At 41.2% G+C, this 24,656-nt stretch overlaps 1 protein-coding gene and 1 long non-coding RNA gene across 3 annotated transcripts in view; one reads left to right on the top strand and one right to left on the bottom strand.

Annotated features, from left to right (window-relative positions):
* LOC139029165 (uncharacterized) overlaps positions 1-8,915 on the bottom strand; it is a 15,873-nt gene extending 6,958 nt beyond the window's left edge. The window contains exon 1 of the long non-coding RNA XR_011481451.1: positions 8,836-8,915. This is a non-coding gene — a long non-coding RNA (uncharacterized lncRNA). The remainder of the gene's footprint in view (positions 1-8,835) is intronic.
* The window catches only part of mcph1 (microcephalin 1), a 47,825-nt gene continuing 31,274 nt past the window's right edge, over positions 8,106-24,656 (top strand). Inside the window, exons 1-13 of one of the 2 annotated variants that reach the window (XM_024008201.2) lie at positions 8,106-8,204; positions 14,313-14,380; positions 14,497-14,588; positions 14,687-14,805; positions 15,037-15,121; positions 15,392-15,503; positions 15,577-15,708; positions 15,834-15,917; positions 16,019-17,215; positions 17,837-17,958; positions 21,973-22,010; positions 22,166-22,328; positions 22,528-22,605. In XM_024008201.2, coding sequence (XP_023863969.1) covers positions 14,338-14,380; positions 14,497-14,588; positions 14,687-14,805; positions 15,037-15,121; positions 15,392-15,503; positions 15,577-15,708; positions 15,834-15,917; positions 16,019-17,215; positions 17,837-17,958; positions 21,973-22,010; positions 22,166-22,328; positions 22,528-22,605 — 2,265 coding nt within the window. In that variant the 5' untranslated portion in view covers positions 8,106-8,204; positions 14,313-14,337. The other variant, XM_024008200.2, reaches the window with a different exon arrangement.

Genomic DNA, 24,656 nt, shown 5'->3' with positions numbered 1-24,656 from the left:
ATTCTGTAGTTTTGATAACTTGTTGACAGTTTTTTTCCACACTCGAACCAAAAGTCGCAATCTTCTTAGCTGTTGTTGATTCCCTGGGTGTTGTTCAGGTAGTCCTGATGTGAAGGGACTTGCTTCACTGTCTAAAGAAAGCAGTGGTCAAGGTCCTCTCTGCTGTGGGTAAAGACATGGACAGTATCCAGGCTTAACCTGCCAATTAATCAACACGCACAGGGCGCCGACTTGAGTGAAAATGTTTTGTTCCTGACAATAGAAAATAAATACGGTCCAGAAATTATATGGATCATCCATTTTCCCGCAAAAGTGCTAGCAGTTAGCTTTTACCACCATGGATAGCTTAGGGCTGAAACTGGTGCCAGGTTTAAGCCACGCGAGAGGGATATTTTAATACCTCCAGATCAAATAACATCAGAAATGTATTGTTGTTTACACATGAGTTTCTGTCGTGTGTTAATAGAGCGCAGGTGGAGGGAGCCTAAATGGCTTATCGTTCTCGTATGCCTCCATTACAGTTGCATGTGTAGAAATTTTACTCCTAACAATACAAAATCCAATACTACATCCACCACAATGGTAATCAGAACAGTGTCTCTCCGGAATATCACTATGACACGGAATGGTGTTTATAGTATAGTAAAGTATTATATACGAATTGGTGTAGTATAGACAGGTATGGGCAGTAACAATGAAATAGAAAGGTGTGTAACAGCAGTAGTTGTATAGGGATGGGTGGTATTAGACAGTAGTTATCTAGGAATGGTGTGTTAAGCAGGTAGTTATATAGATGGGGTGGTGTATGGACAGTAGTTATTAGTAGGTGGTGTGTAACAGACAGTAGTTATATAGCGGATGGTGTTACAATGACTTAGTAGTTATTATAGGTGGTGTGTACAGCTGAGTAGTGTGATATAGGAATGGTGTCGATACATGCAAGTAGTTTTTATAGGATGTTGTTGGTACATGCATAGTTTTAGTAGGATGGTGTGGTATTAGACGTATGTATTAGGATGGGTGTGTATCGGCAGTAGTTATAATAGGATGGTGTGTATAGACAGGGTAGTTATTATAGGTTATGGTGTGTATGAGACAGTGAGATTGTGATTATAGGATGGTGTGTATAGGCCAGTAGTGTTGTATACAGGATGGGTGGTGTATAGGGACAGTGGAGTTTTGAAATAGGATGGTGTGTAAGACAGTAGCTTATATTAGGATGGGTGTGTATAGACAGTAGTTATGAGGATGGTGTGATAGACAGTAGTTTTTATAGGATGGTGTGTATAGACAGTAGCTTATACCTAGGATATCGGTGGTGTAATACGACAGTTAGTTATTAGTATGGATGGTGGTGTCGACAGCTAGTTATTATCGGAATGGGTGTGTAATAGACAGTAGTTATACTTTAGGATGGGTGTTGTATAGACAGTAGTTATATAGGATGGTGTGTATAGACAGTAAGTCTATATAGGATGGTGTGTATAGCAGTAGTTATATGAGGGTGTGGTATAGACAGTAGTTATATAGGATGGTGTGGTATAGACATAGTTATTATAGGCTGGTGTGTACAGACGAGTTATATAGGATGGTTGTGGTACAGCAGTAAGTTAAATAGCATGGTGTGTATAGACAGATAAGTTGTTTTCATAGGATGGTGTGTATATGAGCAGTAGGGTATATAGGATCGGTGTGTATGACAGTAGTTAGTTATAGAATCGGTGTGTATAGACAGGTTAGTTATATAGGATGGTGTGTATAGACAGTAGTTTTATATCGGTGGTGTGTAATAGGCAGTAGTTATATAGGATGGTGTGGTCAACGCAGTAGTTTATATATACCGGATGGGCTGCTGTACATGACAGTAGCTCTAATAACTGGATGGTCGATGATACATAGACAGTAGTATATAAATAGAGAGATGGTGCTAGATGACTCTAGTCGAGTAAGGCTAATATAGGGATGACGTGGTGTAATATGCCAGATAGTTTTATAGGGAATCGAGTGTGTATAGACAGTAGTTAATATAGGATGGGTGTGTATAGAAGTAGTTTATTATGGATGGTGTGGAAGGCAGTGTAATAAGAGTACAGACACTCAGTTCGATACTACGAGGTGTGTGCATCATGCCCTCTTAATAGTCTGGTATCACCAGTGTCGCTGCGTGGCACTTAAGATCAGTCAGTTGTGAGCAGCACACCGAACATTTAGGGCCTTGATAATCACTGACGAACAGCCTACAGGGAGGAGGAAGGACCCCTGGCAGAGTGGTGCAGGAAAGTAACCTCTACTCAACGTCAACAAAACAAAGAGCTGATAGTGGACTTCAGGAAACAGCAGAATGAGCACGCCACTATCCACATCGACTGGGCGCAGTGGAGAAGGTCGAAAGCTTAATGTTCCTCGGCGTATTCATCACTGACAATCTGAAATGGTCAAGAAGGCGCAACAGCCAAAGAATCATCAAGGACATTAACCACCCACCATGGCCTTTCACCCCCGCTATCATCCAGAAGTCGAGGTCAGTACAGGTGCATTAAAACCTGGAACAGAGTGGACTATAAAACAGCTTCTATCTCAAGGCCATCAGACTGTTAAATAGCCATTACTAACTGGATACCACCCGGTTACTCAACCCTGCACTTTAGAGGCTGCTGCCTTATATACGTGGACATAGAATCRCTGGCCACTAATAATGGAACACTCGTCACTTTAATAATGTTTACATACTGCTTTACTCATCTCATATGTATATACTGTATTCTATTCAACTGTATTTTAGTCAATGCCACTCCAACATTGCTCGTTCTAATATTTATATGTTTCTTAATTMCATTCTTTTACTTTTTAGATTTGTGTATTGTTGTGAATTGTTAGATACTACTGCACTGTTGAAACTAGGAACACAAGCATTGCGCTACACCCACAGTAACATCTGCTAAATACGTGTATGTGACCAATAACATTTTATTTTATTTTGATTTGATATGATCAATACAAGTGTATGTCACAGATCCAACACTATTGGTATGCACTCCAACTGGTTGAGTGATAACCTGGGTCATATTACAAGCATTCGTCACAGTTAGAAGCTTCCTCTTGAGAGGACAGATAGTTGCTAACCAGTCAATGTTCAGGTCACCCAGAAAATAGAGCTCTCTGTTAACATTACATGCACTATCAAGCGTTGCACACATATTATCCAAATACTGACTGTTAGCATTTGGTGGCCTATAGCAGCACCCCAAAAGAAGAGGCTTTAGATGAGGCAAGTGAACTTACAACCCTTCAAAAACATTTGACATGAGATCCAGTCTAAGCTTTACAGGAATAATGGCTATGAACAAATATAGCAACACCTCACCCATAGGCATTCCTGTCTTTTCTACAGATGTTATATCCTTGTATTGCTACTGCTGTATCATCAAATTAATTATCTAAGTGCGTTTCAGAGATGGCCAGTACATGAATGTTATCTGATGTTAGGAAGTTATTGATTTCACRAACMTTATTTCTAAGGCTACATACAGTATATTAATATGAGCCTTCAGAGCCATCCGTCAGTCAGGAGCCGCTAGAGCCGTCCGTCAKTCAGGAYGGAGTGAGAGTACGGGCAGACACCGTGTTATGCGGAAAAGCGCACGGTGTCTCCTGTACGTGTGCTTAGCCCGGTGCGGTACATCCCAGCTCCACGTATCGGCTGGGCTAGAGTGGGCATCGAGCCAGGTGCCATGAAGCCGGCTCAACGCATCTGGTCTCCAGTGCGTCTCCTCGGGCCGGTGTACATGGTACCAGCCTTACGCATGGTGTCCCCGGTTCGCCAGCACAGCCCAGTGCGGGCTATTCCACCTCGCCGCTCTGGCCTGGYTACGGGGAGCATTCAACCAGGTAAGGTTGGGCAGGCTTGGTGCTTAAGAGCTCCAGTACGCCTTCACGGTCCGGTATATCCGGTGCCACCTCCTAGCCCCAGCCCAGTACCACCAGTGCCAACACCACGCACCGGCTCATGTGCATCTTCAGAGCCCTGTTCCTCCTCCACCCACTCGCCCTGTGGTGCGTGTCTCCAGCCCGGTACCACCAGTTCCGGCACCACGCACTAAGCCTCCTGTGCGTCTCCAGAGCCCTGTACGCCCTCTTGCTGCTCCCCGCACTAGCCTTGAGGTGCGTGTCCTAGCCCGGTACCACCAGTTCCGGCACCACGCATCAGGCATACGTGTGCGCCTCAGCAGGCGAGTCTGCCGTCTGCCACCCGCTCTGAAGCCGCCCGTCTGCCCAGCGCCGTCTGCAGCCGCCCGTCTGCCCAGCGCCGTCTGAGCCGCCCGTCTTCCTGAGCCTTCAAAGCCGCCCGTCTGTCCTGAGCCTTCAAAGCCGCCCGTCTGTTCCTGAGCCTTCAGAGCCGTCCGTCAGTCAGGAGCCGCTAGAGCCATCCGTCAGTCAGGAGCCGCTAAGCCGTCCGTCAGTCAGGAGCCACTAGAGCCGTCCGTCAGTCAGGAGCCGCCAGAGCCGTCCGTCAGTCAGGACCGCTAGAGCCGTCCGTCAGTCAGAAGCCGCCAGAGCCGCCGCCAGTCAGGAGCCGCCAGTGCCGCCCCCAGTCAGGAGCGCCGCCCGCCAGTCAGGAGCCGCCAGAGCCGCCCGCCAATCAGGAGCCGCCAAGCCGCCCGCCAGTCAGGAGCCCCAGAGCGCCCGCCAATCAGGAGCCGCCAGCCAGTCAGGAGCTGCCAGAGCCGCCGCCAGTCAGGAGCTGCCAGGCCGCCCGCCGGACGGAGCTGCGAGAGCCGCCCGCCAGTCAGGAAGCTGCCAGACCGCCCCGCCGGACAGGAGCTGCCAGAGCCGTCAGTCAGCCAGAGCTCCAGAGCGTCAGTCAGCCAGGAGCTGCCAGAGCCGTCAGTCAGCCAGGAGCTGCCAGAGCCGTCAGTCAGCCAGGAGCTGCCAGAGCCGTCAGTCAGCCAGGAGCTGCCAGAGTCGTCATTCAGCCAGGACCTGCCAGAGTCGTCAGTCAGCAGGAGCTGCCAGAGCTGCCAGTCACGCCGGCGATGCCGGAAATTGCCCCTCAGTCCGGAGCTGCCCCTCAGTCCGGAGCTGCCCTCGCGAGTGCCCCTCAGTCCGGAGCTGCCCCTCCGTCCAGTAGGGTTAATTTGGAGGGTCGACGTTAAGAGGAAGGCCACGGAAGCGAGGATTAACTATGGTGGGGTGGGGGCCACGTCCAGCGCCAGAGCCGCCACCGTGGACAGATGCCCACCCAGACCCTCCCCTATAGGTTCAGGTTTGCGGCCGGAGTCCGCACCTTGGGGGGGGGGGGGGGGGGGACTGTCACGTTCCTGACCTTATTTCCTTTGTTTAGCCTTTGTTTAGTTGGTCAGGACGTGAGCTGGGTGGGCATTCTATTTTTGTTTTTCTTATGTTGGGTGTGTTGTTTGGCCTAATATGGTTCTCAATCAGAGGCAGGTGTTTGTCATGTCTCTGATTGGAACCATATTACGGTAGCCTGTTTTCACCTGTTTGTTTGTGGGTGATTGTTCCTGTTCTGTGTTCCCATGTTCAGGACTGTAGCGTTTTCGGTTCCTTCTGTCAGTTTGTTGTTTTTGTTCGTCGTTTAAATATCCTTATTAAAATATGGATTATCATCACGCTGATTTTATCCTCCTCTCTTTCACCCGAAGACAGCCGTTACATTATCAAAAGTAAAAGTATACATTTGTTCAAATTCCTTTATTAAGCAAACCAGATGACACCATTTTCTTGTATTTTTTTATTTACGGAAAGCCTAGCTTAGCAGTGATAGACATGTTATGTACACCAACACTCAGACATAATTTACAAACAAAGCATTTGTGTTTAGKGAGTCCGCCAGATCAGAGGCAGTAGGGATGACCAGGGATGTTCGGTTGATAAGTGCGTGAATTTGACTATTTTCCTGTCCTGCTAAGCATTCAAAATGTAAGAAGTACTTTTGGGTGTCAAGGAAAATGTATGGAGTARAGTACAATATTTTCTTAAGGAATGTAGTGAAGTAAAAGTAGTCCAAAATATAAATGGTAAAGTACAGTACAGATACCCGTCCAAATGACTTAAGTAGTAATTTAAAGTAGTTTTACTTTAAAGTACTTTACACCACTGTGTGTGTATGATGTTGGGCTGAAGCTACTGACCTGGAAACTCTGGACAATGAGCTTGTAATTGCGGATGTAAGCAATGTCCCCACACTCTATGGCAGCTTTCATAGCTGGGATAAGTTCTTTCCATCTCTGGCGTTGAAGAAGATCCTCATTGATGTCATCCAACTCAGTGTCTGTTACAATGGAACTCTTTGTCAATTAGCTTTCTTTTTCAAAGGGCTCTAAACAAAAATGCTATTAGTTGTGTTTTCATCATGTCAAGGTGAATTGTGCATGAGGAGATAACTGCATGCTGTTGGTGGTAGCACATTCAGGCAACCATCTTTATTTATTTTATACACTGACCATTTTTGAGATTTATAAAGATAATGTCATTCTTCTCTCCATGAAACAGGTAGATGTTGGCCTAAGCACAATACCAGARGTACTGTATTTCTACTCAAAAGACTCCAGACATAGGTCAAATAAATWCATGTTCTGATTTAATTTGCCTGGTATTCTGGAACCAATAAAATAGTCCCAGAAGTGCAAAAGCTAAATCAAGCTAAAATGTTTTATTAATATTTGATTTATTCATATTTATGAAAAAGACAATGTGTCTTTGGTACACTGTATGGTATCACCTTGATGAACTGCAAAATAGAATCTACACCTCAATACACACACAGCAATCATCCACTGCAGAATGTTGAGGCAAGCTGGAGACAGAGACCTCTACTGGCAAGAGGTTACAGCATATTAGGTATGGTATCACCTTGATAAACTGCTAAATAAAATCACACCTCAAAACTCAGTGGATAAAAATACACACACAGCAAGCATCCACTGCAGAATGTTGAGGCAATCTGGCGACATAGAGACCTCCACTGGCAAGAGGTTACATTATATTAGGTTAGTAAACCTTTACATAGAGGGTCATTCAAAAAACATTCAAAATAGATGATTATAAAAATATGATAAACTGTATAAAAAACGTTTTATGTATGTACTGTCTTGCTGTTTGCTTGGGCAAGAGCTGCAAATGTGCTGCTCTATGTTAGGGTCTATGAATCCAATAGAGTAGTTGAAAATCAATTTAGCATTACCCTGGCTAATGAGTATGAGTGATGAAAAGCTTCTCAGTGCCATGCACCTGTGATTGCATCACATCTAAATGATCAATCAATCTGAGCTAATACATTTTGAGACTTTTCTCCATGGCTCTTTGCCCRAATTGTTGTGTTTTTGTATGGAGAGGGAAATGTAATAATGATTATTGGATTGACAGTCAACCTTTTGATGGTTGTGTCCCCTGCACATTACTTAGCTTTATATGAACTCTCATAATTCTTTTTTTTTTCCCACAGAGAGACTGCACTGAATAGATTAGTTACTTTCTAAAAATGTTCCACTGTTTCTCATTATTCTCATTAGAGATAACAGGTACAATTGGAATTTCACACCTGAAATGCAATTTGCTTAATTGGAGCAAGAGAGTAAAAATGTCTCACCAACCAACAAGCACAGCACAGTATGAGCACAAATGTGGCAACTATTTATGCAAATGAGTGCATTCATATCTARAAGAATGATGAATTAGAATGATAGTCAGGCAGGTATTGTGATTCCAGATGCCAGTGTTGCATGGATAACTTAGAACAATCAACTCCATCACCCAGCCTCACCAGCCTTTCATAGCATGCTTTTGAGACATGCCAACCAAATACATTTTTAACAAAATGAACATGCAGGCCTATTCTTACTTCTGAAGGGCCCTGGTTCCAGTCAGAAGCATTGTGGAAAATGTTTTTATTCAGCAGCATCAGCATACCAAAATAATATGCGTCAGTCACTCTTGTCGTCCTCACTGTTTTATCAACAAAAAATGCATTGCTTAGCAGAGATATTAGTTGAAACACAAAACAGCTTGTCAGGAGGTCTGGGGACATCAGATAAGTGAAAGCTAGAATGAGGAGAGGAGATTATATCCAGAGGGGTAGGCTATGGCTTCAAAAGCTATTGKTCTCATAATTGCTCTATCGTGATCTTCTTAAAAGACCCACAAATCTAGCTAGCTAATACTGTATATTTCAGACCAACCAATGACAGGTTCGTACGTCTTCTATTTCCCAGCATGCCTTGTGTCATAAAATTACACCCGCGGAAAGTCTCAAGATTGTAAGTAGAGAAAAGTGTTTWTTAAAGCCATACAGTTTTAGTACACGCTTTATAAAAGTAACTGGCTGGATCACAGTACTGGATCTGTTTGAACTTGTCGACACACACTCMGTCGGAATATACTAGCTAAATTGCTTTGTTTAGCTAGAGTAGCTAGCCRACGTTAGCACTCATACCTTTTTGTCAAGTTGCTAAGTATCATTATGGTACGATTTGCATTCACAAGCTAGGAAGTTAGCTATTGTTAGCTACTTTGCTAGAAATCTTCGGACTCAAGGTTATGTGAATTTGCTAGCCGTCAAAKAAATACCTAAACGTTAACGTTACACCAAAGACAGAATGAGTTATACAAATCTTTGGTTACACTTTCGAGTTCTTGGTTTGAAGATACTATTTGGGCATGACATTTAGAGTATGCTATCTGGGGGAGACTGAATTACATTGGTTTTTGATTAGRACATGCTAATATTAACGTGGAACTGAAAGCGTTTTAGCAACAAATCAAACTGTATGTCGCATGCGCCGAATACAACAAGTGTAGACCTTATCGTGAAATGCTTACTTACAAGTCCTTAACCAACAGTGCAGTTCAAGAAGAGTTAAGAAAATATTTACCAAATAAACTAAAGTAAAAAGTAACACAATAACGAGGCTATATACCGGTGTTGTGGCGAAAATCCCCCTGACAGAATTTCCCTCCCTTCTAATTTCCTTAATTTTGTGKCTAGAGTCAAATACTTTCTGTGGCACACATCAGAGTCAAATACTTAATATAGAACAAATTTCACGTCAGGATAGGCAACCGAAATTAATAATGAATGTATGTGTGTTATATTAAACATAGAGGGAGTAAAATGTTGGCAAGCAATAAATTGCTGAATTATTATCCTTACACTTTCAAAAATACTAGTCGAATAAGACATGGGAGAGATGACGAATTTTGTCAAAGAGATTTATTTATAGACTAATACAAATCAGTAGCGGATTTAGGTACGGGCGACATGGGCGGGTGCTGAAGGTAGGGTTCACCCAGGGCGCCATACAAGCTAGAACCGCCAMTTACACATGAAACAAATAGCCAAACTGAAAACTGCAGACAAATGCTTTCTGCTACTAAGATCAGTGAGACGTAGGCTAAACTGACAATGGAGTGAAGAGCAGAAATCTCAACTAGCAAGCAAGTCGCAGCAATGGAGAACGAGAAAGGGGGAGAATTCTGGCACAACACCGGTACCGAGTCAGTGTGCGGGGGTACAAGTTAGCAGTAATGTGTACATGTAGGTAGGGGTGAAGTGACTATGTATAGATAATAAACAGCGAGTAGCAACAGTGTACAAAACAAATGGGGGGGGGGGTCAATAGTCCGTTGGCAATTTGAGTAATTGTTCAGCAGTCTTATGGCTTGGGGATAGAAGCCAAATAAGTACAGACTCAGTCAGGAAGAGGTTGAAAATGTCAGGTGAAGACACTTGCCAGTTGGTCCGTGCATGCTTTGAGTACACGTCCTGGTAATCCATCTGGCCACGTTGTTTTGTGAATGTTGACTTGTTTAAAGGTCTTACTCACGTCGGCTATCGAGTGCGTTATCACACAGTCATCCAGAACAGCTGGTGCTCTCGTGCATGCTTTAGTGTTTCTTGCCTCGAAGCGATCATAAAGGGCATTTAGTTCGTCTGGTAGGCTCACGTTATTGGTCAGCTCATGTCTGGGTTTCCCTTTGTAGTCCCTTTGAAGTCTTATTAAAATATGTTCATATACACCCCCAGGAAGAATAACACTTTTTTTCTTCATAAATTCATAGAACGTTTGGGAATATAGTAAGGCATTTATGAAAATTAGATTGCAATATAGTGGGAAAAGCGGCCGTGCGTTTGGACGTTGTAATAGACACTGCAGTAAATAAAAACATCTGTCTTGTCCAGGACCTGAGTCAACACAGATGTGCCATAGCCAATCAGAGCTACAGTAAGCCTATATAAAAAATWATCMATTTTCCACACGGGCCTGCCATAAATTCACTTTGAAGTTGACTGTGTTTTTACAGGCATTAGCAACAGCGTGACTTTAGATCATTAGAAAACGTTTGCCCTAAGCCACAAAATACACCTTAATGGATTTCTACAAATGTAAATACCACRGGAGTCTTCTTACATTTTGGGAACTTCAGTCCTACTGATCAAAACAACCATGAAAAGGTAGACTCCCTCAGTTGCCTATGCCCATCAACAAGATCAACAACTAATGCTAGCCAGAGCGAGATGAGCTAAAAATCTAATTAGGGAACATTAGATAAACCCTCTTAAACTTTTTCAGCTAGATAAACGATGGGGAATAGTAGCCTGCTCGTCCTTCTGCAGTTTGCCTGCATAATGCATGCTTGTCTCAACCCACGTTTTGTCAACTGAATGGGAACTTGCCTGCCTACCTGCCCATTTGATCAATGCCAAATACATTTGATTGATAACTAGGAGATGCACTAACTGTGGATAACAAGTTCAGCCTAGCTAGCAAAGCGATTCACATTTCTTGCTAGCTAACCAAATGACACCTGCATCTCTAGCTGTAGCCACCCAAAAATGATATGAGGGGGGAAAATTAAGTCACTCAGCCACTCMTCCAATGACATGACATCCTCCTAGCAGCTAGCTAGCTAACTTGAGTCTGGGTTTTTAGCTTGCTTAATAAATATCTAGCTACATAAATAGATTCGCTAGCACAGGGGTGTCAAACTCGATCAGCACACGGGCCATATTAAAAACCACAACGAATTTGCGGGGGACCCAAACTGGCCATTGTTTTTTTAGAAAGAATATGTCCCTTTATAATGCCCACAATGTACTAGCATTTTAACATATTAAAACAAAAGATAAGTAATATTTGTCCAGTCTTTGCTGCTATGCTTGCAGATGTGCATAATATTCTGCGACCCTAATCAAAGTATTTAATAACTTCAAATAACAAAAAAGGTAGCTTTAGGTTGTTGTAACAGGGCTTTTTTTTTTGCCTCTTGTCCTTCAGACAAGTAGGACAGATTTTATTTTATTTTGTCCAAAAGCWCAAGTCACTTGTCCAAAAATAAAAAATGGTCTGTAACACAATGGCCAAAAAGGTGAATGAAAAGTTATGCAAATAACGACTTAAACAAAATAACCATTATTATGACTGGTATTGACAATAGAAGGCACCTGTATCAACTGMGTGTTGGTCATTTGCGGTTATACACAAGTRCCTGTGTGAAGTTATTTTAGGACATCGGACATAACAATGATGCATTAATGTATGCTAAATAGTTAACTAGCGAGATAACCAGCCAAGTGTTCATAATAAAAATGTGTTCATAATACATATATATTTTTTAAACAGCCAAGCGACACAATGTTTTGAATTGGCTACCCCCCCGCAACTGCCCACTGGCACACACGCAGGTGATACACACACCATTACTTTTCCAGGATTTTCATTGCTTTAACTGGGCAAAAAACTCTATCAGTTATCATCAACAAATTTGCAAGTGACTCAATGGAAATTATCAGCAAATGCGGCTTGCTTTGATCTCAAACTCAACTCGCGACTGCATGATTGAAAGACTGCTCGTACCTGTCAATGCAGGCCTACAATAATTAAACTCTCATGGGCTCTGCAGAAATTGAGAGGACAGTGAGCAAAACATTGCATCCGGAGCAGCCCAATTGTTATTTTTTCTCTGACAACTTAAATCTATAATTCCCTTGTCCAACAATTTTCATGTCAAGCCCTGTGTAACATTTAAACTTAAAACGTGTTTTTAATTTTTTTTGTACTGCATGGATTACCGGTGCAGTTGAATGCAGCATTGCTGTTTGGTGCATTCAAAATGTATTGTAGTTGAGTGGCCAGCCTAGTAGGCTTGGGCGGTATACTGGGGTATTTGGAAATAGCCATTGGATGGTTTTTCAATATCGTATAATTTTTTTGGGTGAAGTTTTTCCTTACATTTGGATATTTAACAATTTAAGTAATTACCTGCAGTCAAAATGTGCAATACATTAGGAGATAAAACAAATAGCTAAATAGCTAACGTAGTAGCTTGGATGAATAAGGTGCCCAAAGTAAACTGCCTGCTCCTCAGTCCCAGTTGCTAATATATGCATATTATTAGTATATTTGGATAGAAAACACTCTGAAGTTTCTAAAACTGTTTGAATGATGTCTGTGAGTATAACAGAACTCTTATGGCAGGTAAAAACCCGAGAAAAAAATCCAACCAGGAAATGGGAAATCTGAGGTTGGTCGATTTTCAACTCAGCCCCTATTGAAGATACAGTGGGATATTGGTCATGTTGCACTTCCTAAGGCTTCCACTAGATGTCAACCGTCTTTAGAAACTTGTTTGGGGCTTCTACTGTAAAGGGGGGCTGAATGAGAGGGGAATGAGTCAGAGGTCTGCCAGCAGCCACGAGCTGGTCACGCGTATTCACATGAGAGGTAGCTCCCGTTCCATTTGCTTTTCTGAAGACAAAGRAACTSTCCGGTTGGAACATTATTGAAGATTTATGTTAAAAACATCCTAAAGATTGATTCTATACATCGTTTGACATGTTTCTACGGACTGTAACGGATTTTTTTGACATTTTGWYTGCAACTAGTGAACGCGCTGCATGAGTTTTGATTTGTTTACCAAACGCGCTAACAAAAGTAGCTATTTGGACATAAATGATGGACATTATCGAACAAATCAAACATTTATTGTGGAACTGGGATTGTGGAACTGTGGAACTGGGATTCCTGGGAGTGCATTCTGATGAAGATCATGAATCGTGAATATTTATAATGTTATTTCTGACTTCTGTTGACGGCACAATATGGCGGGTATCTTTTTGTCTTGATTGGGCTCTGAACGCCGACCTCAGATTATTGCATGGTTTGCTTTTTCCATAAAGCTTTTTTGAAATCTTGACAGCGGTTGCATTAAGGAGAAGTGGATCTAAAATTCCATGTATAACACTTGTATCTTTGATTAACGTTTATTATGAGTATTTCTGGAAATTGATGTGGCGCTCTGCAAAATCACCGGATGTTTTTGGAACTACTGAACATAGCGCGCCAATGTATACTGAGAGTTTTTGATATAAATATGAACTTTACCGAACAAAACATACATGTATTGTGTAACGTGAAGTCCTATGAGTGTTATCTGATGAAGATCATCAAAGGTTAGTGATTCATTTTATCTCTATTTCTGCTTTTTGTGACTCCTGTCTTTGGCTGGAAAAATGGCTGTGTTTTTCTGTGATTTGGCGGTGACCTAACATAATGGTTTGTGGTGCTTTCGCTGTAGAGCCTTTTTGAAATCGGACACTGTGGTGGGATTAACAACAAGATTACCTTTAAAATGGTATAAGATACTTGTATGTTTGAGAAATYTTAATTATGAGATTTTTGTGGTTTGAATTTGGCGCCCTGCACTTTCACTGGCTGTTGTCATATCGATCCCGTTAACGGGATCTCAGCCATAAGAATTAAGATGTCATGTTGTAGGCTGAACAAGATAATTAGGGCCGTGTTCCTGTTGGTCAGTCACGGGGTCCGCTCATAACACCGACCACACTAGGGCATACATGATAAAGGCTCAACATTTCTGACCCTGCCAGAACTTTGTCGGAGCCTACGACCACACGTAGTTGTACTTAATCGGCAGACCTAGACCCTGTCACACTGAACAAGCCAAGTCGTCCGACAACCATTTACTACMTAAGAGTTTGGGACGGCAAAATCGTGGCATAAGACCGCTAAAATCATAGTCGGTGGGCCTTACCCGCCGGTGCTTATAGCTGAGAACCTTTGGGATTAAACAGAATGACTTGTTAATGCCTTAGATTCTGGAGAGCAAGCTAGCTAGCTATGAGTTTCAGTTTGCATGTGGGTGTAGMCTTAACGTTACATGTCATCAGATGGTTTGTTGCTTGCCAGAAGCACACCCCCCGCAGCATTTCACCAACTAACTGACTGCACTTTCTTTCCCTAAATTTAACTTGGTTACTTATTTTTCTCTGGTTGTAGGGAAATACTTCAGTMAGAGATTCAAATGACCTCAAACAGTAGGCCTAACTGTGCTGCTATTTTAAAAGGTAAATTATGTGTACACCTTTCATGCTTTGAATAGCTTGCCTAACTAGCTACAGCTTTTTCATGTATTTTCAAATTTTTCTGTGAATTAAGTATGGGGGTTTGATCTTTTCTCTAGATGTTGTTGCCTATGTTGACGTGTGGTCATCAAGTAAAACAGAGAATTACTCTAAACCATTCATCCAGCAGCTGCAGGATATGGGAGTTGAGGTGAGTTACCCTTTTATAGCTACACTGCTAACTAACTACACAGAAGTTTTTTTTTACTATGTGCAGTTTCACATGTGATTTTCCCTGTATAATTCCAGGTATCAAAAACCTTCAATAAACAAGTCACCCACGTAGTCTTTAAAAATGGCCATCAAGCCACCTGGAATAAAGCCAAGAAGACGGGTGTGAAACTTGTGTCTGTCCTTTGGGTGGCCAGGTAAACCTCAAGCTTAATTTCTGTGTATATTCTTTATTTTCTTTAAAGTGCACCATCATAGCAATGGCAACAATGTATCTTCAATATATTTTGGTCTGTTGACAAGTCAGTGATATGGCCATTTTGTTTTTGCAATTATTACACCAGCCACAWGGTGTCACTGACTGACAAATAAAATAGTTGGGCGCTCTGTTATCCTAACACTCATGTTGTTTCTGTTTATTAATGCAGATGTAAAGATGATGGTGAACATGTTAATGAAGAGTTGTGTCCGGCATTAAATGATGAAGTCAATCCAGCACTCAAGAAAAGGGTGGTAAGCAAATGTACAAATCTTTGCTAGGTTTAAATAATTACTGTACATAACTTCTCTTTGATCACTGTCAACTCCTTGGCTGTCTGGAGTTAAACTATATTTATTTTATTTCTTAAAAATTGTAATAGTTGAGCAAGGACTTTTTACCAAAGAACATGAATAATTTGTTTATTGCTTTAATTAAGTGTATTTATTGAAAGGGCCTTAAAGTGTTTTTTTTATGAGATTCAACCAAATCCAAAATAATATTATATATTTTCTTTCATACAGCATCGTTGTATGCAGCCAAGAGACACCCCTCAGAGGACCCCTGAGAATGACAGGCGCATGAAAAAAAAACTGGACAAGATGATCAAAGACCTAGTGCCAAAATCACCTCTTAGTAAGAAATCTGTCCTCATGTCTGACATTTTGTGCGTGGATGTGGTTTCATATTGAAATGTATTTCTGTATAGTTACAGATGTGTCCCCTTACATTATCGACGAAGAGAACGGAATAGTTTACAGTCCTTCTATGAAAAGGTCTGAGTCCATGGCACAGCGCCTGAAAGAAATGAGAGAAAAAAGGGAAAACYTCTCCCCGACAGGTATGTTTTATGTGTCTATGGCCAATTGTTTGATGTGTATAGTATGTTTAGCACCTGCAAAACATGGGCCAGAGTCTGTGAAAGAGCTGAGATATGTGGCAACTCTAGTTAATGATTTCTCTCAGCTTCACAGATACAATCTAGGTTATCACCTGAGCTCAAGCCTCCTCTTGGGAATACACCATCCCGCTCTTTTTTGCAACAACTGTGTAAGTACTTGGACATAAGATGCATTGACACTCATTTATRTAATGCTATAAGTTTCAGTATCTTTTCTAATTCTCATAATGGCATATCTTTCCCTATGCAGATGAAGATCCGGATGAGGATTTTAATGCATCTGTTGGCTCAAATAAGACAGATGGAGAGAAGCAACATGAAGACACCATAGAAATACAGCACAAGAAAGACTTTCAGAAACCTTGGATGTCACCTTGCAGTGTTGTGCCGAGACAAAAGACAAGTCCGTTACCCAATTCACCGGCTAAAGAAAAAGCAAATAAACAAGACAAAAATCCTAAAAGGACCTCAGTCAAAAGTGATGGCATCAAGAAACACAGGTCTTTAGAGAGTCCATGCCTGGATGACCTCCCGGAGGGTAGCAAGAGTGTGCAATCAGTGTTTACGTTTGACAGTTTTGTAGTGGGAAAAAATAGACGATCAACCAGCAGAAGTAACATGTCAAAAGTCACACCACCTGTTAGAAAAAGCAGAACACCACAGTCTCTTCCAGAAAGTAAGCCAACTGTTAATCTGGACATTTCTAGCATTTCTAGTCGCCGTTCTTCTAAAATTTTACCAGAAAACCCCAATGTGCCTCATCAAACATCCGTAAAGATGACCACACTGAAATCAAAAGTGAGCCAACGTAGAAAATCCTTGCTTCCTGCTTTGGCAAGAACTTGCACTGTCTCAAATGACTCTCATGCCTCCTCCTGTGCATATGATGATGATGATGATGATGATGATGGGGTATTTGAGGACTTCTTCTCTCCAGCTAACAACCTGCGGAGACAACAAAGTCTCCTTTTGCCCTGCTTGCCCTCAGATTTGAAGGTTCTTGTTCCCTTTGAACTGGAGCCTCAGCCTAGCCCTGGGAAGAGGAAGAGGGGCAAGAGTGAAACCACAGGGTCTGAGTCAGCCAGTGCCAAAAAGAGAAAACATGGGGTGCCAAGTGTAAAAGAGTCCAGCAGTGTAAGCAGCATGTTGTCTCAACACGAGCACCCACACCAGGATACAAAAGGACTTGCATCCTCAGAGGACAATAATACAAAACAAACTGTGACTAAAAGAAGTGCACAATGCACATTGCCGTTCTCCAGAGTGCCTAAAGACTCAACCGATGATCTGACTTGTGCCCCTGAGAAGCAGAGCGCGTCAACAGATCCCACACAACTTTCAAAACCAAATTTGACAGCGGCCAAAAAATCRCTAGATAAGCCAAACAGTTCATATATCCTACCTCGGCACAAGGACAATAAAGGGAAAAGTAGCCCACGTTTGGAAAGTATGTGAATTCTAAAACCTAAATATTACAAAATGTTGGGATGTTACCATGTCATCAATATAATCAATGCAATAGCATTTAAGAGATTGTTTTACTAATCAATATAACTGATCAACATAAAACACCTTMGACTCTCGGGTAGTAATAATGTGCTGTGAAATTGGTACTGTAGTTGTTCATGGTTTCATTATCCACATGAATGTTTACAATCCTTTCTCTGCAAGTGTCCCAAACTGGGGTTTTATCACAGCAACGGCATAGCACTTATTAGCCACATCAGAATTATTACCTTGATCAGTATTTTGTGAAGCAAAAGCTGAAAATATGTACTTTCATATTGGAAAATGTTTAGCCATGTAAGTTAATCATACTGTGAATTTAAGTTTTAGTATAGCTGTGTCATTCCAGCACAATTGGAAAATTGATTAAATTAACTGTTTTAATACTGATGTGATGGTACATTTTCAAATAAACAGATGTTAACCTTTCGTTCCAGRTTAACCTTACTGACAATATCTGTTCGCATGATAGCCGTAAACACATAAACACAAGTGAATCAGCATTCAGCAGGAAGAAAATGCACCTGTGTGTGTTGTTTTGTAACGTTTTCAACGTTTTCAGTTGTAGGCAGAGGAACTGCATATGCTGCAACAGCTGGTGTCACGGACACAATTTCTGACAATTTAAGCAAACAGAAAGGACAAGTCAATGTGGTGGAGAAGAGCATGGACAAAAATACAAAGGTAACCATCTAAGTTGTTGTGGTGTTTRCTGTAATTGTTATAGCCCAGCATTTAAACAGACTATAAACATACAATAGCATTTTCAACAATGTTATGGTTTAAAAAAAAATCTTAGATATTGATTAACCTGACAGTTTGCGAATTAAATACGAAACCTAAACTTTATAAACTTGTCCTCAATCTCTTGGTAAAACCAAGCCGTGGAGGAACAGTGGCATCTTTTKGCCTTTGTGTTCCATTCCTTTTGAATACAGCTGCTCAGAAAGTGAGCAGTACACGCATGAGTATTAATGGGTAGTCTTTGAAGCTKCTGCCACGGGGGCTCTGTCTGTGTAGTCTTCAGGGGTTCCTGTGTGTTACCTCCATGTTGGTAGCACAACATCCTTGTCTGTGAAAATGCACCTGGCTCAGTCTTTGTGTTCTCTCAAMCTGAACAAAACTTCAGCTTTTAACACTATGGTGAAAATGGCTTTCATCTTCCCTAGGAACCTTGTTTGAATTCCCATGTGAACTGTATCGCAGAATGCATAATATTCTTTCATCGTTACATGATCGAGATTAAATATGAATTTAAATTATTAATTGTAACACTGTCATGTTACTTCTACCCCCAAATTCGTTTATTTTTAATTCCAGGAAATAGTTTACTTAGCAGGGTCTGGAAAACTGGCCACCTGTTTTACAACTGTGAAAGATGGTATTGGTTTTCTGTGCTAGGTTGCAGGTGCAACCTTCACAGAACAGCCCACGTAAGAAGAGCACTCATTATGAGGTTATGGAGTGCTTTGTTTGGATTAGACTCCATCCCCCTCAGCATCTGGACAAAGGTAGTCTTACCAAAAGTGGAAAGAAGTCATGTGCAAGTGCAACAGCCATGACAGAAACCACTTTTAGCCTCTTTGTTCTTTAGACAGTATCATACGTACCAAATTTAGACAATCTATGGTTTTGTAAAATAGTTTACTGAGGCATTACAGCATAGTGATTTTAATACTCACTAAAAGTAATTTTAAAATAACTCATATTTGGTGAAAAGTTGTTTGGGTTGATGAAGCATGGCATCTGATGTGTACTTTGTACCCTTAGCAGCTAGGGGAGTTGTCCTGTATGTGTATCATGCAGCATGTGTATGATGCCCTAAAGTAGAAATGAGTTAATTTTACCTTAGTACTTGGCTCTATACGATGGCATTGTGTATGTGTCCTTAAAGAACTTCAGGAAATATGTCATAACCACTTTACTCATAGCATGTAGCCTAACCATGTGATTTAAGTTTTTCTATGCACGGCCTTTGCAAATTAACTCACTGTTCAATTGTGACAAGTTGTAATCAGATTTTTGTACTCTCAAAGGTGATTTTTCAGTTATAATTGGCCATCCCAGACCCCCAGATGGATTAGGACAAGGGCCTATGGAAGTTGACCTCTTTCACTGTATGAATRGGGCCTGAGTCATTTCAGTTTGCATAGACCGGCCATCAAGGGGACCTTGTCATACCCAAAAGAATTTCCTTCATTTGTGTGAGGCACATTGAAATGGAGCCTGGTGCAACAGTTCACCAACTCTTTGTCTCATGTTTATTTAGTGTGGACCCATTCTTCAACTGCTGCAAGAACATGTCCATTGCATAAGTGAAGCCAAAAATTCCCCTTGAGGAACCATTAAAACGTAGCTGCTGAAATTCCTTGTAGTTTGTTTCTTGTTGAATAAGTGAAAAGTTAATAGAACTGCTAGTGCTTTAGGGTTGTCCCCTCTAACAAAGTCCKCGTGGCCTTGTTTTGAAGTCTGAAAAGCATTCTCTTGCTCAGTAGCACACAATTACTACTGAAAACATTGTTTTCCCCCTGATAAATACCTTTCTTTGGTATTAGCAGCAGCTGCGTTATTTTCCATGTCACTTAATCAGCATCATCACAGTGGTGATGGTTTATGTCCATCTTAAAGATTAGTAACTTATTTCAGCACTGAGCTAAGGACAATCCTTTTGTAATTAATGATGACACAAACCATACCATGCTTTACTAAAGAAAGCTGAGAACTTTTTCACCAATTAATCCCTTTATGTGCATTCGTATAGAGATTTGTGGTGTGTTATAAACTCAGCAAAAAAAGACGTCSCTTTTTCAGGACCCTGTCTTTCAAAGATAATTCGTAAAAATCCAAATAACTTCACAGATCTTCAKTGTAAAGGGTTTAAACACTGTTTCCCATGCTTGTTCAATGAACCATAAACAATTAATGAACATGCACCTGTGGAACAGTCATTAAWACACTAACAGCTTACAGACGGTAGGCAATTAAGGTCATAGTTATGACATTTTAGAACACTAAAGAGGCCTTTCTACTGACTCGGAAAAACACCAAAAGAAAGATGCCCAGGGTCCCTGCTCCTCTGTGTGACCGTGCCTTAGGCATGCTGCAAGGAGGCATGAGGACTGCAGATGTGGCCAGGGCAATAAATTGCAATGTCCGTACTGTGAGACGCCTAAGACAGCGCTACAGGGAGACGGGACGGACAGCTGATTGCCCTCGCAGTAGCAGACCACGTGTAACAACACCTGCACAGGATCGGTACATCAGAACATCACCCATGCTGGACAGGTTCAGAATGGCAACAACTGTCCCGAGTTACACCAGGAACGCACAACCCCTCCATCAGTTCTCATACTGTCCACAATAGGCTGAGAGAGACAATAGGCTGAGATTGGGGGGTTGAAGGCTAAGGGCCATTCTCCCCAGAAATGTCCGGGAACTTGCAGGTGCCATGGTGGAAGAGTGGGGTAACATCTCACAGCAAGAACTGGCAAATCTGGTGCAGTCCGTGAGGAGGAGATGCACTGCAGTACTTAATGCTGCTGGTGGCCACACCAGATACTGACTGTTACTTTTGATTTTGACCCCCCCCACCCTTTTGTTCAGGGACACATTATTCCATTTCTGTTAGTCACATGTCTGTGGAACTTGTTCAGTTTGTCTGTTGTTGAATCTTGTTATGTTCATACAAATATTTACACATGTTAAGTTTGCTGAAATTAAATGCAGTTGACAGTGAGAGGACTTTCTTTTTTTGCTGAGTGTATTGGGTATGGTAGATTAAAAGGGTTATTTTGTCACGGAGGCTCTAGGTGTTCTTGTTGAAAACCTTCAAATGAAAAGCAAGGACTTCTCTATAGAGGGGTTGGGCAGGGTGAATTATTTAGTATTTCTAACTTATTTATTTGAGTCATGATAGCCCTCGGACAAACAATCCTCAGCTCAGTCAATATACTGTGTTAGCTTCTTCTCATCCTAATGCCTGTTTTAAACTACCTCAGCCCCTGCCGTATGCTGCCAGTTTCCAACCCCCACATTGCTAATACGCAACAAGCAACCTTTTTATTAGTGATCACACCTGGCCACATATTGATGTCACGGACACCCTGTTATGCCTGTAAAGCAGTCATATATGGGGCTGTGTACTGGTGGGCTGTTTTGGCTGCCCTCTGCTCAGGAGGCCTTCACCCCAGACTTCCTGCTCGGGGACTGGAGAGCTGTTCCTGACAGGAAAGAGCCTGGTCGCCCTGTCAGTCTCTCTAACTGGCGCTCAGGTGTTCAGTGCTGATGGCCTGCTGTGTGGGGGACCACGGCACTGCGTCAGTACATGATATGGATGGGACAGAACCACACTAACCTACAATTCTATTTCAATACCGGTGCTCTCCAGCCTGTTTATCACTGTTCATGGCCTTGGGTTTCATTTCCTTTTCACACATCAAATATGCAGATATCCGGCATGTGGTGTTTTTTTGTGAAAATGAGCGAGATACTGTTTACCTATCCAGAGCTGTACCACTGTGTTGTCCCTCAATATCAACAATGGAAAGCAATAAGGAAATAGAAAACTGATAAAGCCTTTATCAATGCTATTATTCCATGGTAATTTTTGGGTGAATACTTTGTATTGAACCTCACTCCATGCTAATGTACTCTCAAGTGCATATAATTGGTTTACATTTGGTTGATTTTTCATTTCAGACTCTAAGGACATTAGTTATGACAAGCATGCCCACCGAGTAAGTATATCCAGCTGTATGACACATCCACCTTTTGAACAGATTAACATTTGATAGTGTCTTGTTGACTCTAATGCTTTKCCTTCTCAACCTACTAACCTAGGTATTTAGAAATCCCATTTCAGGTTTTCCTCTTTTCTCCTCTGGTTCCTCAGAAAGCAGCACACAGTGGCCCAGGTGGTCAGAGCTCTGGGTGGGTTCTCAGTGGTGGCCCAGGTGTGTGAGAGCACTACCCACGTGGTGTCAGGGGGCCACCGGCGGACCCTCAACATTCTCCTGGGCATCGCACGTGGCTGTTGGATCCTCTCTTTTGAGTGGGTATGTATGTTATTTTTGTGGGTCTTTGGCAACGTGAATTCGCTGATTTGAGATGGTTTGAGTGTTAGTTGAAGAACACAACACTGTTTAGCACACATTGTACAGTAGATTGTACATTACACATGATTTTGCCATCCATAAACTCCACAGCTCAAAAATTCTGGCCAATGGTAAACTCTAGTAATTTTCCCCTAAACAGATTTTGTGGTGTTTGGAGCAAAGACAATGGATTCCAGAAGAACCATATGAACTTTCAGATCAGTTTCCAGCAGCATCTGTAAGTAACTGAAGATTCTGCTAATATTGTATACCATTCATATCTAAACRCATAGCCCTTGGGGTCAAATTGGTTAAATCTATGCTTTTATAATGAAATAGCCTGGTCAGTTTACCATCTTTTTGACTATCATAGACCTGGAATTCCAAACAGAAGGAAGTGGGTTGGAAACCTGCTAATTTTATTGCCATTCATTAACTTAAGGCGGTTGTTTTTTACTCCGGCATCCTGTGTCAGATGTGGATGTTGCCTCTTCCTGTCCTCCTYCATTCATGAATCTTTGTCCTGCATCTGTGAAGGGGAAGGGGTGTTTTAGTATAGAATATCACATTTCCTCTTGAAATCACACACAGTTCTGTTGTGGTGGCCATAACAATCCACACATTCCCTAAAGGCTTTTTTGGTGGGGGGCCAATCAGCATTTTTACCTGACACATACTCCATCTGTGCTGATTCCTCTGTCTTGTGGATTGTGTTGAGGTAAATAGCTTCCTGGCCGTTCCTGAAAAATGTCTGATATTTGCAGAAAATCAAACTGAATTGAAAGTTAAAGGCAWTTTTAAAGCAAAGGCATATGACACATCAGACATTAAAACAAATATTTTATGTTTTGTGTTAAAGCAGAATGAAAACATAAGAACTGTAGGTTGTACTTTCAACATGATTGGAATTAAGTTCTAAAGTCTATTTGTTTRCATTCCTGCTGTTGACAAAACCATTATCCATACTCCACATAGAAAAAGTCCMAAATAGACTAATCTTACTCATACCACAAGTCACTTAGAAGAATTAAGTGAAAATTAACTTGTGATCCCGAATGTTCACAAAACAATAGGTGAAGTATATTACATGAATAAGTTATGACCATAAATCACATTTCTACAATAAAACAATTAAATTAGATTGATAAATATAAGCAGATATGCTCCATAGTACTGGATAACTTGTACAGATTGGAGTCATGAGAGTATGTAGTCTAAGTCAGGCAAAAGAGGTGGAAGGCGAAGTAATCATGGAAAAAGTTTAACACACTTTAGGATTTGCAATTGATATCAMGTGTGCTTGCATAATTAGGTTAATTGACATTGATGACATGTTTTGAGTAACATGCCGATCAAAGTTATCACATTGATTTTAATACATTTTGTGAACCATCTATACATTTGAATTAAATAATGTACAGTGCCTTCAGAAAGTATTCACACCCCTTGACTTTTTCCACATTTTGTTGACTTAGTGCGAATTTAAAATTGATTAAATTGAGATTTCGTGTCACTGGCCAACACACAATACTTCATSTCAAAATGGAATGATATTTTTACAAATGAATTAGAAATGAAAAGCTGAAATGTCTTGTCAATAAGTATTCAACCTCTTTGTTATGGCAAGCCTAAATAAGTTCAGAAGTAAAAATGTGCTTAACAAGTCACGTAGTAAGTTGCAATAATAGTGTTGATTTTTTTTAATGACTATCATCTCTGTACCCCATTCATACAATTATCTGTAAGGACACTCAGTTGAGCAGTGAATTTCAAACACATTCAACCACAAAGACCAGGGAGGTATGAGTACTCTCTGAAGGCACGGAGTATGTACAATTTCTGTAAGGAAGAAAAGCCGTAGATTCATTACARATTGCCTTTTTGCATTATGTTCATATTTGATATGTATGAAGTATTGTGCTTTGTACCCTAGTTTTCTTTGCTTTTAAAATTAGGGCTATTGTTACATTTTTATTTTACATTATAAATTTAACTTATTTTCCAATTCATTGTATCAAATGTTAATGGGGTGAAATATTGTTATTACAAAATTAACTTTGTCAACCTTGCAATGTGTTACACACTGACATTTCCCCTAGTATTGCTTATTAATAGAAAACAATACTGTTATCTCTACCACAGTTCCAGTTTGCTATAAATACAAGATTTCCAACTGGTCATCTTTTGACTGCCTTGTCCTGGTTGGTTATGCAGTCCAAAGCCCATATATTTCTGAGTATAGATAGTTCATAGACTTTTCTGCTAGTCTTCACCTGTCCATTTTGTACA

Source organism: Salvelinus sp. IW2-2015, linkage group LG18 (genome assembly GCF_002910315.2).
Source record: "Salvelinus sp. IW2-2015 linkage group LG18, ASM291031v2, whole genome shotgun sequence".
In the NCBI taxonomy this organism is placed as follows: domain Eukaryota; kingdom Metazoa; phylum Chordata; class Actinopteri; order Salmoniformes; family Salmonidae; genus Salvelinus; species Salvelinus sp. IW2-2015.
Note: the sequence above shows the minus strand (reverse complement) of the source record. Positions and strands in the feature narration are given on the sequence as shown.